Source organism: Oreochromis aureus, linkage group 1, assembly GCF_013358895.1.
Source record: "Oreochromis aureus strain Israel breed Guangdong linkage group 1, ZZ_aureus, whole genome shotgun sequence".
NCBI classification, from domain to species: domain Eukaryota; kingdom Metazoa; phylum Chordata; class Actinopteri; order Cichliformes; family Cichlidae; genus Oreochromis; species Oreochromis aureus.
Genome location: NC_052942.1, coordinates 27,276,033 through 27,296,218, shown reverse-complemented (window position 1 = coordinate 27,296,218; position 20,186 = coordinate 27,276,033). Strand labels below are relative to the sequence as shown.

The window sequence follows — 20,186 nt, the reverse complement described above, 5'->3', positions numbered from 1 at the left end:
CACATATCAGCTGTGTGTGTGTGTGTGTGTGTGTGTGTGTGTGTGTGTGTGTGTGTGTGTGTGTGTGTGTGTGTGTGTGTGTGTGTGTGTGTGTGTGTGTGTGTGTGTAGTGACACAGGTACGTACTGATCATGTCTCGTGTCGGGTACAGCTCTGTCCATTCGGAGTTTATCGCTTTCCACCTGGTTGAACTTGTTTCTGGCGTAGGGGTCTTGACCTGGCCGGACCACCGTGGCTCCAACATACAAATCCTGGTCAAAATCCTGCCAGCGCACCTTACCTGGATGGACACACACACACACACACACACATTAGGCACATCTCCAACCAGAGTTATTCACAGTACATGCGAGGCACACACTGCTTCCCAGTCAGTTCTGTGACAACTTGACCATAACCCCCCCCCCCCCAAAAAACACCCTCATTTATTTGAAGGTCCCATTTCCTTCAAGGTCACCTTTTTGTGCACCAGCAGTGACTTGATTTTGGGTTTGATGTGGCCAAAAAGCGGCATGCAGCACAGGTCAGATCGTTTCCCCTCAGGACATTACAGCAGAACTTTGTGTTGACAGTCTGGCCCACAAACCTGTGAATGTCCACGCTCCTACTTCGGCTGAAAACTACTCTTTGATCTCTCGGTCATAGTCGGAGACCCAGCTCTCATCACAAGCAGCGATCCTTCACAGGACATTTGGGTCATTTTGAAAGAGAAGTTGATGTTTGTATTGCCAGGGAACAACCTAAAGATAGCAACCCTAAAAGGGGCGCAGGTGTGTGTGAGAAGACAACCTTCAAAAGGTAAAACTGGGTAAATTTAAATCAGGTTTGCTTTCTGATTCTAACCTCAGAGCTTTTTGTAAAAACTCCATCTATCGTATGATAATATAAAACCTACAAAAATGGTATTTTAAATATTCAAATGCACTCCAAAATATTAAAAACGGCAACAACAACAACAAAAAACTGGTGAATCTAGGTTTTAATATGAAATAATTTCTCATGTGAATTTCTGGGAAATCACGTTAAATAAATACAGCACATCCAAAAATAAAAGCCACCACCAAACGCGATATTAAAACCTTCAACAAAGGATGCGAACGCGTCTGAGGAATGAATGGGATTACAGATCAGTGGGAATATGAAATGTAGGCGGCAGCCTGGCTGATGCAAGAATCCTTCACGACTGACAGCGAGGAAACCTGGCTGCTTCAAGCTGCTGCTTGACGAGGCAGCGACATGGCACTGAGGAAAGCTGACATGAAATTTATGCCGCCTGTATGCGAAAATACGCAGGAGACAACTCAGCCGACAGGGCGAGACTACTTTGGTAAAGCCAGGAAACACAAAAGAACATTTAATATGCACCGCAGACAGTCAGGAGGGGGGGAAAGTACTTATTAATTTGCTGCAGTTTAAAAACATGATTTATAAGATCAGTATAAATAAAAATAATCTTTTTTAGTGTTTTGTATCGTGTCTGTTTGACCAAAACACTGCAGACTAAACAGAGAAAGCCGTCATGTTTAATTTCACAGTTTATCTCCGACTATTGAGACGCAGACACCAATAATAATGCAACTAATTAGCTGGGTGCAGCTGCCACGCTAACGACTCGAGTTAAGCATATGGCAGTGAGAGATTACACCATCTCCCAGCATAGATGAGCGCGTGCATGGCAGAGAAGTTGGAGAGCGCGTGTGCGTCTGCGCGCGTCTCCTGTGGCAGCACGTGAACGTGGTTCGCGTGTCAATTAGCCGAAGCTCGCGACGATGATCCGCTCGCGACTGTGTAACTGTGCCTCGGAGACGCGTGCGTCAGAGTGTGTGATGTCCTTGCTGATATCTGTGTTTAGTGGCAGCGAGTAAGCGATGTGATGAAATGAATGTTAAACCCGGTTTGATTACTCCGCTTCCTTCAGCGGATTAACGCTCCGCTCTCTCCAGGTTTACCCCGTTTTTCTGATGTGTTCGCGATACCGCGAGGCCTCTTCGGCAGGTACATCCATGTGCGCTCAGCCTCAGTCTCTGTCATGCAGTACTGGTCAATGATGCGATCCGCTGGCTGAAATTACAGCTGTTTGAACAGCTTTCACTCTCACTCCGACTCTCGGTCGCTGAACTGTTTCGGCCCACTGTGGCTGACTGGTTGTTGTTTTTGTTTGTTGCCGCATTTTGTAGAAATCCCTCGTCGCGTTTCCAAGTGATGCAAACTGCCAAAAAGGATTCAAGCTCAGTGTCATTCACCCAGTCTGTGCTGAACCATGAGCCCTCACTGCCTAGCAGACAGCTCAGAGGGCACCAGTGCTCGATGTGTATTTAATGGATGCGTTTCAATTGAGATGCATCCTGTTTTCCTCATAATTCCTGATCCCACTGCCTGAACTCTAGACTGCAGCACCAATCTGTGCCACTGCTCCCATGCACCAAGTGATGCTGTTCAATAATAAGGAAGTGATGCATTCACGAACCTGCCACTTATAGTCACTGAGAAGGATGTTGACTAATATGCAAAAGCTAAAAGATTCCCAAGTTATTGAGTTTGGTGTTACTGAAGCTGTGTTACTATTTTACGCTTAAGTAGGGAAAAGGCTGCTTCCCCATGTGCTACAAAACACTCCAGCAAACTCCACGTAGATTCATAGGACTGCGACTGCTGAAAATGCGCCCACACAGAGTCATTTATCAAGACCTCGATTCACTACGGCACTTCATCTATAAATAAATGAATACTCTGACCAACACTGTCACTGTCTGTGTCTTATTCAGCAAATAGCTAGAAAGAAGTAGATAAATGGAAGGACATCAAATCTGAATTTTTATAACACGTTTTCAGCAGAGAATTGGATCGCTCCACTTGCAGGGACTGAGATTAACACAGCACAGTTGGCTAAAGCTTGTGACAAGTTAAATCACTATAATAACAGAAATATGCGCTAAACACACAGCCTGAAACAACTCTGTTGTTTCTCTGGCACAAAGACTAAAACGTTTTGGGAAGAGGTCGAGGTGACGCGTGAGAAAATTTGTTCAGAAAGAAATTCCACTGGACTCTGAGCCGCTTCGACTCGTTTGCATCCACAAGAACATAAATATAAAATGTAAACAAAGTGGCGTCAACTAAAGTTGTAGCCAAAAATCTATAAAAGCATCATTTTAAATAACTACACTCAGCAGCCACTTTATTAGGCCCACCTAATCAGCAAATCACATGGCTGCAGTTCAATGAATTTAGGCACATTGACATGGTCAAGGTGATTGGGGAAATAATTATTTGATCCCCTGATGAATTTGTAAGTTTGCTCACAAAGAATTGAAACTTTTTTCCCCCCCACATATCTGGTTAATCGCACCAACAGGTGTCACCTTCTCACCGAACTTCTTACTGATGACCTTGTAGCCTGTTCCAGCCTCATTCACATCTACAGTCCTGTCCCTCGACATCATCTGACAGCTCTTTAGTGTCACACATGGTGGTGGAGAGGTTGGACTGAAAGAAACTGATTTTGTAGACAGGTGTACTTAATGCACCAATCTCTAGGAGCCAGAATTCTGGTTGTAGGAGTTTAAACACTTTAACTTGTGTAATGAATGCACTTTTTTTTCCTGTTTTTTTAATCTGTCTCAATTAAAAAAAAATAGAGATTGATCATTTCTCTGGAAGTGAGCAAACTTACAAATTCAGCAGGGGATCAAATAATTATATACCCCACTGTGAGTCTGAATGTGGGATGGTTGTTGGTGGCAGACTTGAATACAGCAATATTTTCCAGCACTTTGGTGAATCGAAGCTATGAGGAATTAAGGGAGTTCTGAAGGCAAAGAGGGATCAGCCTGGTACTGACAAAGTAGCCGGCGAGCGCAAATAAATGTTTAGTACCAGACAAGACAAATGATGCCAAACGTTCACTAGAAAGAATAACACATACTGAGAGCTTTGAGGAGTTTTTTCTTCACTTTGTAAAGGATTCGGATCTGGAAGAGGGCCAGTGCAGGCTTGTTTTGACTTCTCTGAAAAAGATTTTTTCTTCTTGTTTCAGAGGATTTGGATGTGTTGAATGGAAGGAGCATGTTGTTGCTCCCTCCCCATCTTAGTCTTTTTTTCCCCTTGTTTGAATAAAACATATTTTTGGCATGCTCAAACGGTAAAAAGATAACAAAACGCTTAAAAACAACCATGAAAAATAACAAGGCGTCAGTGCAACAATGAAACATTTCTAAAATACTCAGAGTGACACAGTTTAGTCAGTAAATTTAAAGCTTTATTTTTTTTAAATGAAGATCTGAGGTATCGCCTCACCTTTTTACTTTTTAATGACTGTCTGAGTAGGATTAGATAGAAAAGAAAACATAACCAGCACCCATCTTTGACGAACCCAAAGACTTGCTCATTTACTCTGTTTTTATTAGCAAGTCTTTTACTCTTCCACGTATCTCCTAGGCTCCATCTCCTTGTCCTCTTGCTTTCTCACCACTTTCCTTCTGTTTTCTTTCTCCTCTTCTTAAGTGTGCTTGTGTGCTCTGGGTGATGTTGTGATACGCTGTCATTGCTGAGTGTAAAGTCACCCTGAAATTGAAATGCCCTCACTTCAACATTCAAATTGGATAGCATTGCTGGATCAGATAAGAGAGTGTGTGTTCAGCGTTCGCAGGTCACGGGCCTGTGAAGGAGGGGCGTTGGCTGCTGCTGCTGCTTTGAGTCAGCCTGACGATGGGTGCTGAATGAGAAATCAGATTCTCCTCCTGCTCTCCTCTTGGCTGCTGGACACTGAAACAATGTCTCTCAGAGTTTGGGTGGAGACGCATAGTTGGTTTGTGGGAAGATCGAAATTGGCTGCCTGAATTATTTTGGACAGGCAATCGCCTCCAACCTGTTTTTAAGTCTGAATCATACAGATGTGCTTATTTCATTGGGTTCCCTCGCTGTGGTTATTCAAACACGATAAGGTTAAGGATGTTCATGTTCTACTGGTAATAAAACAAACTATGCTGCTGTGTTACCGCGTTTTGAAAAAGGAAATGGTTTTGGTTGTGGGAACATGATGTGGAATACTTTCTGGATACATGAATGTGGTTTACAGTGTCTGCAGTGCACATGCTCTGCAGCTGGTATGTATTTGTGTCGTGCCTTTTCCTAGAGTTCAGTTACAACTGCAAGCAATGAGAAAGTGAACTCCACAGATCCTGAAGGATCAAGAATAAAAGATAAATTTGACACACGTGTGGCTCAGACATGAATCGTTCCTGCCAGTTAAAGGGAACTACTACACTACTTTTACAGGACAGCAGGTCTCGGGAGCACTACTGCAAATGTACTACTACGTTAGCTACAAGTTTAAGAAGTTAAGAAGAAGACAGCTTACCAGAGCTCTGAAGCCCCATTCCCATGTCTGCACAGGACAAATTAAGCATTATTAGGACAACACAACCAATGGCTGTCAAGATGCATTGCAATAAACTGTATATAAAAGATAGAAAAATCCACCAAGCCTGACAAGTTAAGTAAATGTGATTTTTTTTTCTAATAACGTGTGCTTGCAAAGATAAGAAGAAGTCTACTTCTTGCATGATTTATTACCCTTGCAAACACTTTATTAACAAGTATGTCATCTCAATTGCTCGTATCAAGCCTTAATTAATATATTATGATGTTTTTTTAAATTACGGCCTCATTTTAAGTAAATAGAGACAGTAAGCCACAGTTTGCTTTTGGGTCCACTAATTTACAAGTCACTACTGTATAAGAGTGAGCATCCACAGTTTTTACAGTCAGATCCACTCCTCCTCTTGTGATGTGTGGTTTAAAAAACAAAAACAACAATATACTGTCATCCAATGCTTTGAAAGAAGGACTCCACCCCCCCAATAGCTGAGGCCACAGTGACTACATCCAAAACTGATATACAGTGTGTGGTTTTAACAAGGAGAAACAGCATCTGGAATAAAAACAGATGTTTCTTCAGAGGTTTCCTCTCTGAATGTCCCCATTTAGCCGTGTAACTGGGCCAGAGAGGTTGTGATATATGATTTGTGGGGAAGTTTCCTACCTGGTGGCAGTGTCTCTGGGCCGTGGGCTTTGTCGTCGGAGTTGTGACCTTTGATCCTACCGGTCAAGTCCCTGGACTTCCATTCATCCTGAAAACATCGAGAAAGGCGGTTAGTCACAGTTCTCACACTGTGAGCTTGGGTACAAACAGCAAACAAACCTGAAGCAAGGCAAACAGAAGTGAGCTGAGTGTATGAACATCTGATTTGTTTGTATTTGGAAGCGCTGTGAAGATTACAGAGAGAAATGTGCAAGGAAAGACGAAATGGGACCTCACAATGCAACGTAACATGCAGAATGAACAGAGCTCATTTTAGCTTCACTAGTTCAAGTCTTGGACACCGCTAGAGTAGCTCTGCGTGAGTCCCAGCTCGTAAATGATCCCCATTTATCTTATACCGGACCTTGATGGACATTTTAGCTCTTCTATCTTTATAAGCCAACTTTGATCTGATTGGCTTTCCTTCAGAAAAAGGTTTAAACAGCAGGTGGGTGGCTGTGTGAGCAGAGCTGTATGCCTGAGAGCACATTAAGGATATTCCCTTCCTTTGACATCAAACAGAGCAGTTTGAAACTGAGCGTTTAGACTATTCTGGAGCCTGAGAAGCACCTCCAGTTTGAGCACTCCTTTTTTTCAGTAAAACCTCATGAAATCAAATTCACATTAAAATGTTTTGAAACAACGAGCAAGTCCACTCAATGAAAGCCTATTTAGATAACAGGATGTCCAGCAAACATAGCTCTACTGGTCAAAGATGTTGAACGGTCAAAGCACTTAAAAATCAATAAATTATCCAGTCAACGTGTGCTTTAGAACGGTTTCATCATCAGTTAAAATATGCACACTCCCGTGATCATCCACAGCCTGTCAGTTTCTCTCCGTTAGCCATTTAAAATCAATGCTGGCAGCGATTCAGAGGTCGACTTGTTCGTTATTTTACTCACTAATTTGGCTGTTCTTTTCATCCTCTTCTGTTCATGATTCCATAATTTCACTCATTCATTTTATCCCTGTAAGGTCATCTTCTGAGCCCTTCTGAGAAACACCGTCATCTTCTTGCCCACACCATTTGTACAAATGGACAGATGACCGAGCCACCCATCCATCCTCGTGTCCACATAAGTTACAATTAAAACCCACCGGATCGATACGCTGGCAGGGAACACAATTAGCACCATTCACTCTGGGTCCAGACTGCTGCCCTTGACTTCAGAAATACTATTATTCAGCTTTCTTATTTGCTCTGTAGCCCGCATTTCACCTTCAGCCTCTCCAAAATGTGTTATTGATCCGTTTTCTTTATGCCTTCAGGACAGGCAATAACGACGTGATGTCACAAACCACCGCAAACCGTACTCAGATGTTAATTTCTACCCCTGACAGAAGGGCTAATAGGGATTTTCACAGCTTTTTTATGCATTAACGTTAGCAAAAACAACTGCTGTTGTTTTCTGTGACTGTTGCCCATCATTTAACTGTACGCCAGATTTTTAAATCATCTGCTGTGGACAGAGTCTCAGTCTGTTCTGAAACCACAACCTTTCCTCAGTGACTGCAATAAGATTAGACCGTCCACTACCTGCAACTACTATAAAAAAAAAATCCTACATAAAATCAATTTCTATAAGTGCTCAGGACAGATGAGTGTGTGCACAGTTAGAGAGTAATGTTCGGTGCAGGATAAAGACTAAAGCTGGCAGTGTACTTCCTGCACAAACACAGTCTGACAGGTTCTGAGGGGTAAGAATAAAACATGGGGGCTGATTTTCTGGTAAAATAAAGCAACAAATTGGTGCAGGACTTCTTCCTGGTTGAGCAGTTTTCTGAAAAGGAAACAACTTGCAGACATTTTACAATCAACTCTTCAAATGCTGGCTGCATTATGAGCAAATAATAAGCCACCTTTCATTATAATAAGTGATTGAGAAGAGATCAAATTAAGATTATCCTTTTTATAAAGGAACACACCCCCCTTCTTGAATTCTCATTAGTTTTGATGATCTGTATTCTTTGCAGTCACTGATTATACTCATGTTTGCACACGTCTTTCAAGTACGACCAAACACTTTAACGTGATTATGAGACAATTATTCATATCAGCCAAGGTGTCTCTTTGTCTCTGTCAAGACAAATTTGATCGCATCTGTCACATCTTCACTCTCTCCCAGCACGCCCACCCCCACCAGGAAACTGTCATCTGTTTCTTTATATGTCTGGATGCCTCCCAGTCCACCGCGCAGACCCACTACAGAAGCAGTTACATGCTGAAATGCTGCTGTGAAAAGACCTCCATCTAAAGCATCTGTGCTATGTGCAGCAGCATCATGCACAGCATCAAATGTGCAAAGCAGACCTAGGCTAGTGCATAAGACACTGGATAACCAGGGGATCTAGCCTAATACAGCTGATATAAACCTTACCAGAGGACTTCATATACCATGAATTGGAAAAAAAGAAGAGTTTTATCATCTGGCTTCTAAATGAAGTCCTCATTCTTAATAAACACTTGTTCTAGCCTTTATAATTTGTGGAGGTAAAGTGACCTACACCCCGATTCTACTGATATTTAATTGCATCAGTGAAGCAGAAGGCCATTGTACAGTACACCATTAAACACTATGTCATGCACTAGGGACATTTTTACACGTTTCTTTGCTACAGCAGGAAAAGTACAGGTGCTGATAATACTGAGTCTGTTAGAGTGATTAGTTTCAATTTTTTTCCTAATTAGTTTCCATTTTTAATTCATCTCAAGTTTTTTTTTTTTTCAATTCAATTTTAACTCCATTCGCTTGCTTCAGTTTAGCTTTTAGTATCTGGAAATGTAGGTTTAGGTTTTATGAGTTTCTATGTTAGTCTTTTTTATTACTATACTGTGGGGCGGAGGGGTATTACAAAAGATCTCCGTCACATACAACATATACACCAAAGCCTCCGACTGGCTGTTGTGCTGACAAACCTGAGGAAAGTGAGAAAGACTAAAACTGAGGACATCTGTTTTCTTCTGCTTATCCAACTCTGGGTCATAGGGGCCCGAGCTTATCATAGCTGTCATGGGGTGAACACCCTGGACAGGGCTTACACAGAGAGAGAGAGACAACCATTCAATTGAATGATTTAGAAGTGCCAGTTAACCTAAAATGCATGTTTTTTGACCTAAAGAGGGGAAGCCAGGGTACCGAGATTGAACCCACACAGGGACAGACTCCACAACGAGGCCAACTGTTTTTAGTTACATCTCTTCTTTTTTCATCAATTCACTGTGGAAATGTTTTTACACTGACACAACAGGAAGTTTCGCTGGTCTGGCCCACTTACGGTCGAGGTGGGCTGTATGTGGCCTACGATGTAAAAGGAGTCTGACATCCCTGATCTATCAGGAGTGTAGCTTGGCTTATTTGAATAATGAAGGCAATTCCTTGTTCCACACGGATATCTTCTCGCTCCAAATCTGTGACCCTGCAACCTCTTTAGCCATCTCACAACATACCCAGCAGGTCTGAACAAACTCAATCTCGCTCTCTCTTCCTTTGTCCCCAAAAGGATTCGTTTGTCTTTTTTTTTTTTTTTTTTTTTTACACAAAGAAGACAGTTGGAGATGGAGGTCAGCAAAAAGGCAAGAAATACTCTTAAAATAATAGCTGGAAGATGAAAGAAGAGTCAACCAGAGAAAATGTAATTGGAGAGAAAGTTGGGGGAAAATAAATCCCTGGTACATTTGAGCTGCATGCTTCCCGGGTAAACTTCTCTGTGACTTATGGGAAGTACTCTCCATCACAGATCACACCAAGATAGAAAACATTAGGAGATAATGAGAACAATGCAGTGCTGTAAGGAGCCAGACGTGTGATTTATCAACAAATGGTTACTATAAATATGACAAATCGCTGATTGAGACATGATTTAACAGAGTAAGTAGGGAGCAGATGTTGACGAGCTATTTTTATAGCTCACATCATATGAACGGCTTGAAAACCTCTTAGTGAAAGTGGCCTCAGCCCATCTTTGGCTCTCCTCAAAGCACAAAAAAATGACTGATTAAAATGATGTACACTTAAAGAGAAATAAAATCAACCTCAGTGATGCACTGTGGGCTTTTGGAAACAGAGAAAGGCACGTTGTTGAGCAACTGTTAACCCCTTGATGTCGGGTTCATGTGGTTTGTTCTAACTCTTAATTGAATCTCAATGATTTTTCCACAGCATCAAACTAAGCTCCAACCTCTGGGGCTAAAACATAAAGCCAACACAAAGTGCCAAGAACTCCAGTTCCTCTAATAGCTTCACGAGGCAGGCTCCAAAAGCTAATTTCCCCTTCGTAACAACTGTACAGGGGTGATTTTTTTTTCTGCCCCACCAACACATTTGGATTTTGTTACGGCTCACTACAATGTTTAACACTGACACCTCACAGCATGAAGACTCCTCGTGTGAACCCTGGCTAGAACCATTCTGTGCCTTCACTGGATTGCTCTTACAATCCATTCGAGCGAGTTTGACAAGGGTCAAACTATGATGGCTAGACGACTGGGTCAGAGCATCTCCAAAACTGCAGCTCTTGTGGAGTATTCTTTGTGGTTAGTATCTAACAAAAGTGGTCCAAGGAAGGTGAACAGTGGTGAACCAGGGTCGTGAGCAGCCAAGGCTGACCCACGTAGTCTGACCCAACAGACGAGCTACTGTAGCTCAAACAGGCAATCAGGATAATGCATATTTTGATTAAAGGTGTCAGAATAAACCGTGCATCACAGTTTGTTGCATATGGGACTGCAAAGCTGCAGACCAGTCAGGGAGCCCCATGAAGGTGCTAATAAGGGGCATCTGAACATCAGAACTGCTCAACAGAGTGATGGAAAAAGACGGCGTAGTCTGATGAATCTGGTTTTCATTTAGATCACATGGATGGCCAGCTGTGTTGTTTATCTGGGGAGAAGCTGGCATCCGGATGCACTATGAGTAGAAGGCAAGCAGGCAGAGGCAGTGTAATGCTTTGGGCAGTGTCCTGCCATCCATGTGGATATTGCTTTGACATGTACCACCTAAGCACTGTTGCGATGCATGCACATCCTTTCATAGAAATAGTACTCCCTGATGGCTGTGGCCTCTTTCAGCAGGATAATGCGCCCTGCCACAAAGAAAAAATGTTTCAGCAATGGTTTGAGGAACACAGTAATTAGTTTGAGGTGCTGACTTGGGCTGATTTCAATCCAATCGAGCATCTGTGGGATGTGTTAGACAAACAATTTCGATCCATGGAGCTCCCACCTAACAACTTACGAGCTTACAGAATCTGTTGGTAACATCTTGGTGGCAGATACCAAAGCACACCTTCAGGGGTCTAGTGGAATCCATGGATTCCCCACCTCTGATCCATTGGGTCAGAGGTGTTTTGGGAGGAAAAGGGGGGACCAACACAACATTTGGCAGGTGGTTAAAATGTTATGGCTGATCTGTATAAACTGGCCGTGGATTTTAGTCAGATGAAGTGCTGTGAGAGTCTGTGGGTAAACGTGGCTTGTAGTCTGTCAGCTTGTAGCAGTTCGAGAGGTCAATAAGATCAGGAAAAGTGCTATATAAATGCCAGGCCAGGCCTAAAATTAGGTGCTGCTTTGAGAGATGTGCTGACACAGGCAGCTGGAGCCGGTAACTGTCTCCTTGGCCTCACCTTTGCTACCTGCAGTCACTGAACAGGATCTGTCGACTACGTTTGTCCTGTTGGCATCTTCTTTTTTTATGCAAGTATCAGACAAATAAAACAGCCTGCAGCGGGGGACGAACCAGTCCAAGACTTCTGTGCTTCAGTTTTGATGAGTGAAATTCTATTATTTCATTAGTAGAGTCTATTGCTAATCAACAATAAATAATACCAACATTAAGAATCCAAATCTCCAATCCAGAATATTAAGGGTGACATCACAGTGGCTACATCCACTTTTTATATGCAGGCTATGATTACAGCTCATACTCTGTCATGGGCAATGTTTCATCAAATGGAAATATTGTTTGTGTGCAGAATCTTCCTAATTTCCTCAAAAGCTCAGATGATCTCCACTAGAATTTTAAAACAATGTTCAAGTGGCTTCAAGAGCCAGACACTTACTTGGCCGGGATCAATTTTCCAGTTGTTAATCTAAGCTAAGCTAAGCGAGTCCTGGCTGTAGATACACATTTACTGGATGGATGTGAGAAAGATATCAATCTTGTCATCTAGCTCATGAGAAGATAACAACAAACCTTAGAAGTGGATTTCTATTTTTCATTTCTCTCTTTGGTCCCGGCCTGTGAGCAGCTCTCTTCCTGTCTGTCTTTCACATTTTTTTTTTCCTTTTTGTCTCTCACTTCATTTTTCTGTTTTGCATCGCGGCACTTGGGCAGCCGTTTGCTTATTCTGCCATCGGACAGATGGTCATGACACAGAGTCAAAAAAGGTACCCCCCCCACACACACACACACACACACACACACACACACACACACACACACATACGTGTTTTCGTGAAATATCAGGACCTATGACAAAAATGTGACAAATGGGAACGTGCCTTTCTGAAGGTCCTAGAGGCATGGGAATCACACAAAGTTTGACCCATGCTTCCAGGAACACGCCCATCTGTTGAGATTTTGGCTAGGGTGAAATTTTGGTCAAACCTGAATTTAATGCTACTTGTGAGGACACTGTCAGGTTTATGTGACTTATGAGTACCATAAGGTCACACACTGATATTTCATGTTTAGGTGAATTGTGAAGCCCATGGAAACACATAATTTTCAAGTATATATGACTTATAAGGACCAGGTAAGGGTAGGTTCTGTATTTTTAAGCTTGGCTCCTTTTGAGATTACAATATAATAGGCATGGATGCACAATAGTAATGCTCACCAGTCGGGTAACTTCTGACAGAAATATCAGACATTTATGTGTTAATAAAACAGTAAATATGAGCTGTGTAGAGACTTAAAAAAGACATAGGTCAAATGTGGTCAGTCTACTTTTAAGTCTTAATATTGTAATGCATTAATTCATTTTGTAGTGAATGTTCATGTCAATAAAAACGTGGAACATTATCTGCCTTTCTTATCATTTAATTGGAAAAAGCACCCAGCATAAACCACAGATTTATGAGTAAGAACAATGCAATACAGAAAACTACAATATTGACATAACTGTGGAAGCAACAAAGTATCTCTCTTGGTTGTTTCTTTTTTTCTTGCATCTTTCTTTTAATGCAATGATCCTGTTGTGGATGTAGTACTTTATGGCAACCCAGTCTCTGCCTTTACTGAGCTGCCGGCTCTGCTTGGAAGCAGCAGTCACATTCCTTTTACCTGGTACTTTGCAGCAACCTTTACTTCATCATTTGTCCACTTGCTTCTCACCTTCCCAGCTGTCATAAATGGAAACAAAAGAAAATATCTTAATGTGAATGCAAGAAAAGATAGAAAATATTCTAGTTTATAGTTTATAATGTGAATACAAAATGTTCTTAAACCTTGCTTTCTACTGGAGCACTTTAAAGGAGCAATGTAACACAAACTAGAGTTGTTGGTTCTACCAATTGAGAAAGGCTACAAAAACACATTCATGTCCTTCACAGCTTAAAACAATATGAGGACAATGTAACACAAAAACACAAAAATATCAAATTTAGTAGGAATAAATATCAAGCTGATGCTTTAAAGGGAAAGTTAGAACTAACAAATGAGTGCGCCAATTTCTTTCTCCTAAGATCTTCACAAAGAAGTAAAGCTAATGTTGATTTTGGGAAACTTTGACTCAAACTGATTGTTTTAATACAATCAAAGTGCATTTAATTTATGCACTAGGCCCAACTGACACATAAACTTGATTACTAAATACAAAAACATGATGTGTAACCTGTTGGAAGAATGAAGTGGGTATGTCACTCACCAATTGGTCTGTATGAGGCTGAGACAGGACCTCAGCACTTGGTGTCTGCAACAAAAGACAACAATATAACGTCAGAAACATTCTCTAGTATAAATCCCGACTAGATGATCAACTACAGATCATATTTGTAGCAGTGAACATTATTCACAGAAGGATCCGACTTCCTTATACAAGATTCATATAGAAACTTAACACTGTACAGTTCTGCTACCAACAATATGAGGACAGTGTAACACACACTAGAGTTGTTGGTCCAACCACATGAGGAAGGCAACTGAAACACACTCATGTCCTTCACAGCTTAAAACAATATGAGGACATTGTAACACACACTACAATCACTGGTCCTACCATATGAGGACTTCTTCTTAAACACACTCATGTCCTTCACAGCTTAAAACAATATGAGGACAGTGTAACACACACACTACAATCACTGGTCCTACCACATGAGGACTTCTACTTAAACACACTCATGTCCTTCACAGCTTAAAACAATATGAGGACATGACGACTGAACACATGTAGAGTTCATGTTCCTGACTTCTAACTTCTCCTGCTGTTGTCAATAAAAGCTCTAAACCCAACACTGATGTAAAGCCATCTATTTCCCCAGAAATTAAATCATGTAAACTGATCAGCGGGAGGTTAAATGGACAAAAACGTGTAAAAGGACAAAAATATCAAATGTAGTCAGAATAAAGATCAAGCTGATGCTTTAAGGGTAAGTTTGGACTAACAAATGGTATAGACCAGGGGTGCCCAATCCCAGTCCTCGAGAGCTACTGCCCTGCAGCTTTTAGATGCGTCCTTGTTCGAGCACACCTGAATCAAATGAATGGCTCGTTATCAGGCCTTTGCCAGACTTGATGGCATGCCGAATTGGTAATCCAACTATTTGATTCAGCTGTGTTGGAGTAGGGATGCATCTAAAAGCTGCAGGACAGTAGCTCTCGAGGACTGGGATTGGGCACCCTAATATAGACAATTACTTTCTCCTAATGCTAATGTTGATTTTGGTTAACTTTGACTGAAACTGATTGTTTTAATACAATTAAAGTGCATTTCATTTATGCACTAGGCCCATCTGACACATATACTTGATACCAAATACAAAAATATGATGTGTAACCTGTTGGAAGAATGAAGTGGGTAAGTCACTCACCGATTGGTCTGTATGAGGCTGAGACAGGACCTCAGCACTTGGTGTCTGCAACAAAAGACAACAATATAACGTCAGAAACATTCTCTAGTATAAATCCCAACTAGATGATCAACTACAGATCATATTTGTAGCAGTGAACATTATTACAGAAGGATCCGACTTCCTTATACCAGATTCTAAAGAAACTTAACACTGTACAGTTCTGCTACCAACAATATGAGGACAGTGTAACACACACTAGAGTTGTTGGTCCAACCACATGAAGAAGGCAACTGAAACACACTCATGTCCTTCACAGCTTAAAACAATATGAGGACAGTGTAACACACACTACAATCACTGGTCCTACCATATGAGGACTTCTACTTAAACACACTCATGTCCTTCACAGCTTAAAACAATATGAGGACATGACGACTGAACACATGTAGAGTTCATGTTCCTGACTTCTAACTTCTCCTGCTGTTGTCAATAAAAGCTCTAAACCCAACACTGATGTAAAGCCATCTATTTCCCCAGAAATTAAATCATGTAAACTGATCAGCGGGAGGTTAAATGGACAAAAACATGTGTAAAAGGACAAAAATATCAAATGTAGTCAGAATAAAGATCACGCTGATGCTTTAAGGGAAAGTTTGGACTAACAAATGGTATAGACAATTACTTTCTCCTAATGCTAATGTTGATTTTGGTTAACTTTGACTGAAACTGATTGTTTTAATACAATCAAAGTGCATTTCATTTATGCACTAGGCCCAACTGGCACATATACTTGATACCAAATACAAAAACATGATGTGTAACCTGTTGGAAGAATGAAGTGGGTATGTCACTCACCAATTGGTCTGTATGAGGCTGAGACAGGACCTCAGCACTTGGTGTCTGCAACAAAAGACAACAATATAACGTCAGAAACATTCTCTAGGATAAATCCCGACTAGATAATTAACTACAGATCATATTTGTAGCAGTGAACATTATTACAGAAGGATCCGACTTCCTTATACCAGATTCTAAAGAAACTTAACACTGTACAGTTCTGCTACCAACAATATGAGGACAGTGTAACACACACTAGAGTTGTTGGTCCAACCACATGAAGAAGGCAACTGAAACACACTCATGTCCTTCACAGCTTAAAACAATATGAGGACATGACGACTGAACACATGTAGAGTTCATGTTCCTGACTTCTAACTTCTCCTGCTGTTGTCAATAAAAGCTCTAAACCCAACACTGATGTAAAGCCATCTATTTCCCCAGAAATTAAATCATGTAAACTGATCAGCAGGAGGTTAAATGGACAAAAACATGTGTAAAAGGGACAAAAATATCAAATGTAGTCAGAATAAAGATCACGCTGATGCTTTAAGGGAAAGTTTGGACTAACAAATGGTATAGACAATTACTTTCTCCTAATGCTAATGTTGATTTTGGTTAACTTTGACTGAAACTGATTGTTTTAATACAATTAAAGTGCATTTCATTTATGCACTAGGCCCATCTGACACATATACTTGATACCAAATACAAAAACATGATGTGTAACCTGTTGGAAGAATGAAGTGGGTAAGTCACTCACCGATTGGTCTGTATGAGGCTGAGACAGGACCTCAGCACTTGGTGTCTGCAACAAAAGACAATATAACGTCAGAAACATTCTCTAGTATAAATCCCGACTAGATGATCAACTACAGATCATATTTGTAGCAGTGAACATTATTCACAGAAGGATCTGACTTCCTTATACCAGATTCTATAGAAACTTAACACTGTACAGTTCTGCTACACACAATATGAGGACAGTGTAACACACACTAGAGTTGTTGGTCCAACCACATGAAGAAGGCAACTGAAACACACTCATGTCCTTCACAGCTTAAAACAATATGAGGACATGACGACTGAACACATGTAGAGTTCATGTTCCTGACTTCTAACTTCTCCTGCTGTTGTCAATAAAAGCTCTAAACCCAACACTGATGTAAAGCCATCTATTTCCCCAGAAATTAAATCATGTAAACTGATCAGCGGGAGGTTAAATGGACAAAAACATGTGTAAAAGGACAAAAATATCAAATGTAGTCAGAATAAAGATCACGCTGATGCTTAAAGGAAAGTTTGGACTAACAAATGGTATAGACAATTACTTTCTCCTAATGCTAATGTTGATTTTGGTTAACTTTGACTGAAACTGATTGTTTTAATACAATTAAAGTGCATTTAATTTATGCACTAGGCCCATCTGACACATATACTTGATACCAAATACAAAAACATGATGTGTAACCTGTTGGAAGAATGAAGTGGGTAAGTCACTCACCGATTGGTCTGTATGAGGCTGAGACAGGACCTCAGCACTTGGTGTCTGCAACAAAAGACAACAATATAACGTCAGAAACATTCTCTAGTATAAATCCCGACTAGATGATCAACTACAGATCATATTTGTAGCAGTGAACATTATTACAGAAGGATCCGACTTCCTTATACCAGATTCTAAAGAAACTTAACACTGTACAGTTCTGCTACCAACAATATGAGGACAGTGTAACACACACTAGAGTTGTTGGTCCAACCACATGAGGAAGGCAACTGAAACACACTCATGTCCTTCACAGCTTAAAACAATATGAGGACAGTGTAACACACACTACAATCACTGGTCCTACCATATGAGGACTTCTTCTTAAACACACTCATGTCCTTCACAGCTTAAAACAATATGAGGACATGACGACTGAACACATGTAGAGTTCATGTTCCTGACTTCTAACTTCTTCTGCTGTTGTCAATAAAAGCTCCAAACCCAACACTGATTTAAAGGCATCTATTTCCCCAGAAATTAAATCATGTAAACTGATCAGCGGGAGGTTAAATGGACAAAAACATGTGTAAAAGGACAAAAATATCAAATGTAGTCAGAATAAAGATCACGCTGATGCTTTAAGGAAAGTTTGGACTAACAAATGGTATAGACAATTACTTTCTCCTAATGCTAATGTTGATTTTGGTTAACTTTGACTGAAACTGATTGTTTTAATACAATTAAAGTGCATTTCATTTATGCACTAGGCCCATCTGACACATATACTTGATACCAAATACAAAAATATGATGTGTAACCTGTTGGAAGAATGAAGTGGGTAAGTCACTCACCGATTGGTCTGTATGAGGCTGAGACAGGACCTCAGCACTTGGTGTCTGCAACAAAAGACAACAATATAACGTCAGAAACATTCTCTAGGATAAATCCCGACTAGATAATTAACTACAGATCATATTTGTAGCAGTGAACATTATTACAGAAGGATCCGACTTCCTTATACCAGATTCTAAAGAAACTTAACACTGTACAGTTCTGCTACCAACAATATGAGGACAGTGTAACACACACTAGAGTTGTTGGTCCAACCACATGAAGAAGGCAACTGAAACACACTCATGTCCTTCACAGCTTAAAACAATATGAGGACATGACGACTGAACACATGTAGAGTTCATGTTCCTGACTTCTAACTTCTCCTGCTGTTGTCAATAAAAGCTCTAAACCCAACACTGATGTAAAGCCATCTATTTCCCCAGAAATTAAATCATGTAAACTGATCAGCAGGAGGTTAAATGGACAAAAACATGTGTAAAAGGACAAAAATATCAAATGTAGTCAGAATAAAGATCAAGCTGATGCTTAAAGGAAAGTTTGGACTAACAAATGGTATAGACAATTACTTTCTCCTAATGCTAATGTTGATTTTGGTTAACTTTGACTGAAACTGATTGTTTTAATACAATTAAAGTGCATTTCATTTATGCACTAGGCCCATCTGACACATATACTTGATACCAAATACAAAAACATGATGTGTAACCTGTTGGAAGAATGAAGTGGGTAAGTCACTCACCGATTGGTCTGTATGAGGCTGAGACAGGACCTCAGCACTTGGTGTCTGCAACAAAAGACAATATAACGTCAGAAACATTCTCTAGTATAAATCCCGACTAGATGATCAACTACAGATCATATTTGTAGCAGTGAACATTATTCACAGAAGGATCTGACTTCCTTATACCAGATTCTATAGAAACTTAACACTGTACAGTTCTGCTACACACAATATGAGGACAGTGTAACACACACTAGAGTTGTTGGTCCAACCACATGAAGAAGGCAACTGAAACACACTCATGTCCTTCACAGCTTAAAACAATATGAGGACATGACGACTGAACACATGTAGAGTTCATGTTCCTGACTTCTAACTTCTCCTGCTGTTGTCAATAAAAGCTCTAAACCCAACACTGATGTAAAGCCATCTATTTCCCCAGAAATTAAATCATGTAAACTGATCAGCGGGAGGTTAAATGGACAAAAACATGTGTAAAAGGACAAAAATATCAAATGTAGTCAGAATAAAGATCAAGCTGATGCTTAAAGGAAAGTTTGGACTAACAAATGGTATAGACAATTACTTTCTCCTAATGCTAATGTTGATTTTGGTTAACTTTGACTGAAACTGATTGTTTTAATACAATTAAAGTGCATTTCATTTATGCACTAGGCCCATCTGACACATATACTTGATACCAAATACAAAAACATGATGTGTAACCTGTTGGAAGAATGAAGTGGGTATGTCACTCACCGATTGGTCTGTATGAGGCTGAGACAGGACCTCAGCACTTGGTGTCTGCAACAAAAGACAACAATATAACGTCAGAAACATTCTCTAGTATAAATCCCGACTAGATGATCAACTACAGATCATATTTGTAGCAGTGAACATTATTACAGAAGGATCCGACTTCCTTATACCAGATTCTAAAGAAACTTAACACTGTACAGTTCTGCTACCAACAATATGAGGACAGTGTAACACACACTAGAGTTGTTGGTCCAACCACATGAGGAAGGCAACTGAAACACACTCATGTCCTTCACAGCTTAAAACAATATGAGGACAGTGTAACACACACTACAATCACTGGTCCTACCATATGAGGACTTCTTCTTAAACACACTCATGTCCTTCACAGCTTAAAACAATATGAGGACATGACGACTGAACACAT

At 40.6% G+C, this 20,186-nt stretch overlaps 1 protein-coding gene and 1 long non-coding RNA gene across 2 annotated transcripts in view; both read right to left on the bottom strand.

Annotated features, from left to right (window-relative positions):
• galnt2 (UDP-N-acetyl-alpha-D-galactosamine:polypeptide N-acetylgalactosaminyltransferase 2) overlaps positions 1-20,186 on the bottom strand; it is an 83,844-nt gene that overhangs the window by 23,031 nt on the left and 40,627 nt on the right. Inside the window, exons 2-3 of the mRNA XM_031730907.2 lie at positions 6,044-6,131; positions 127-280 (exon numbers count right to left, since the gene is read on the bottom strand). Coding sequence (XP_031586767.1) covers positions 127-280; positions 6,044-6,131 — 242 coding nt within the window. The remainder of the gene's footprint in view (positions 1-126; positions 281-6,043; positions 6,132-20,186) is intronic.
• LOC120440093 lies at positions 13,159-19,772 on the bottom strand. Its single transcript, XR_005612959.1, has 3 exons — positions 19,760-19,772; positions 15,954-15,998; positions 13,159-13,427 (listed from the first exon to the last, which is right to left on the bottom strand). It is a non-coding gene; the product is annotated as an uncharacterized LOC120440093 (long non-coding RNA).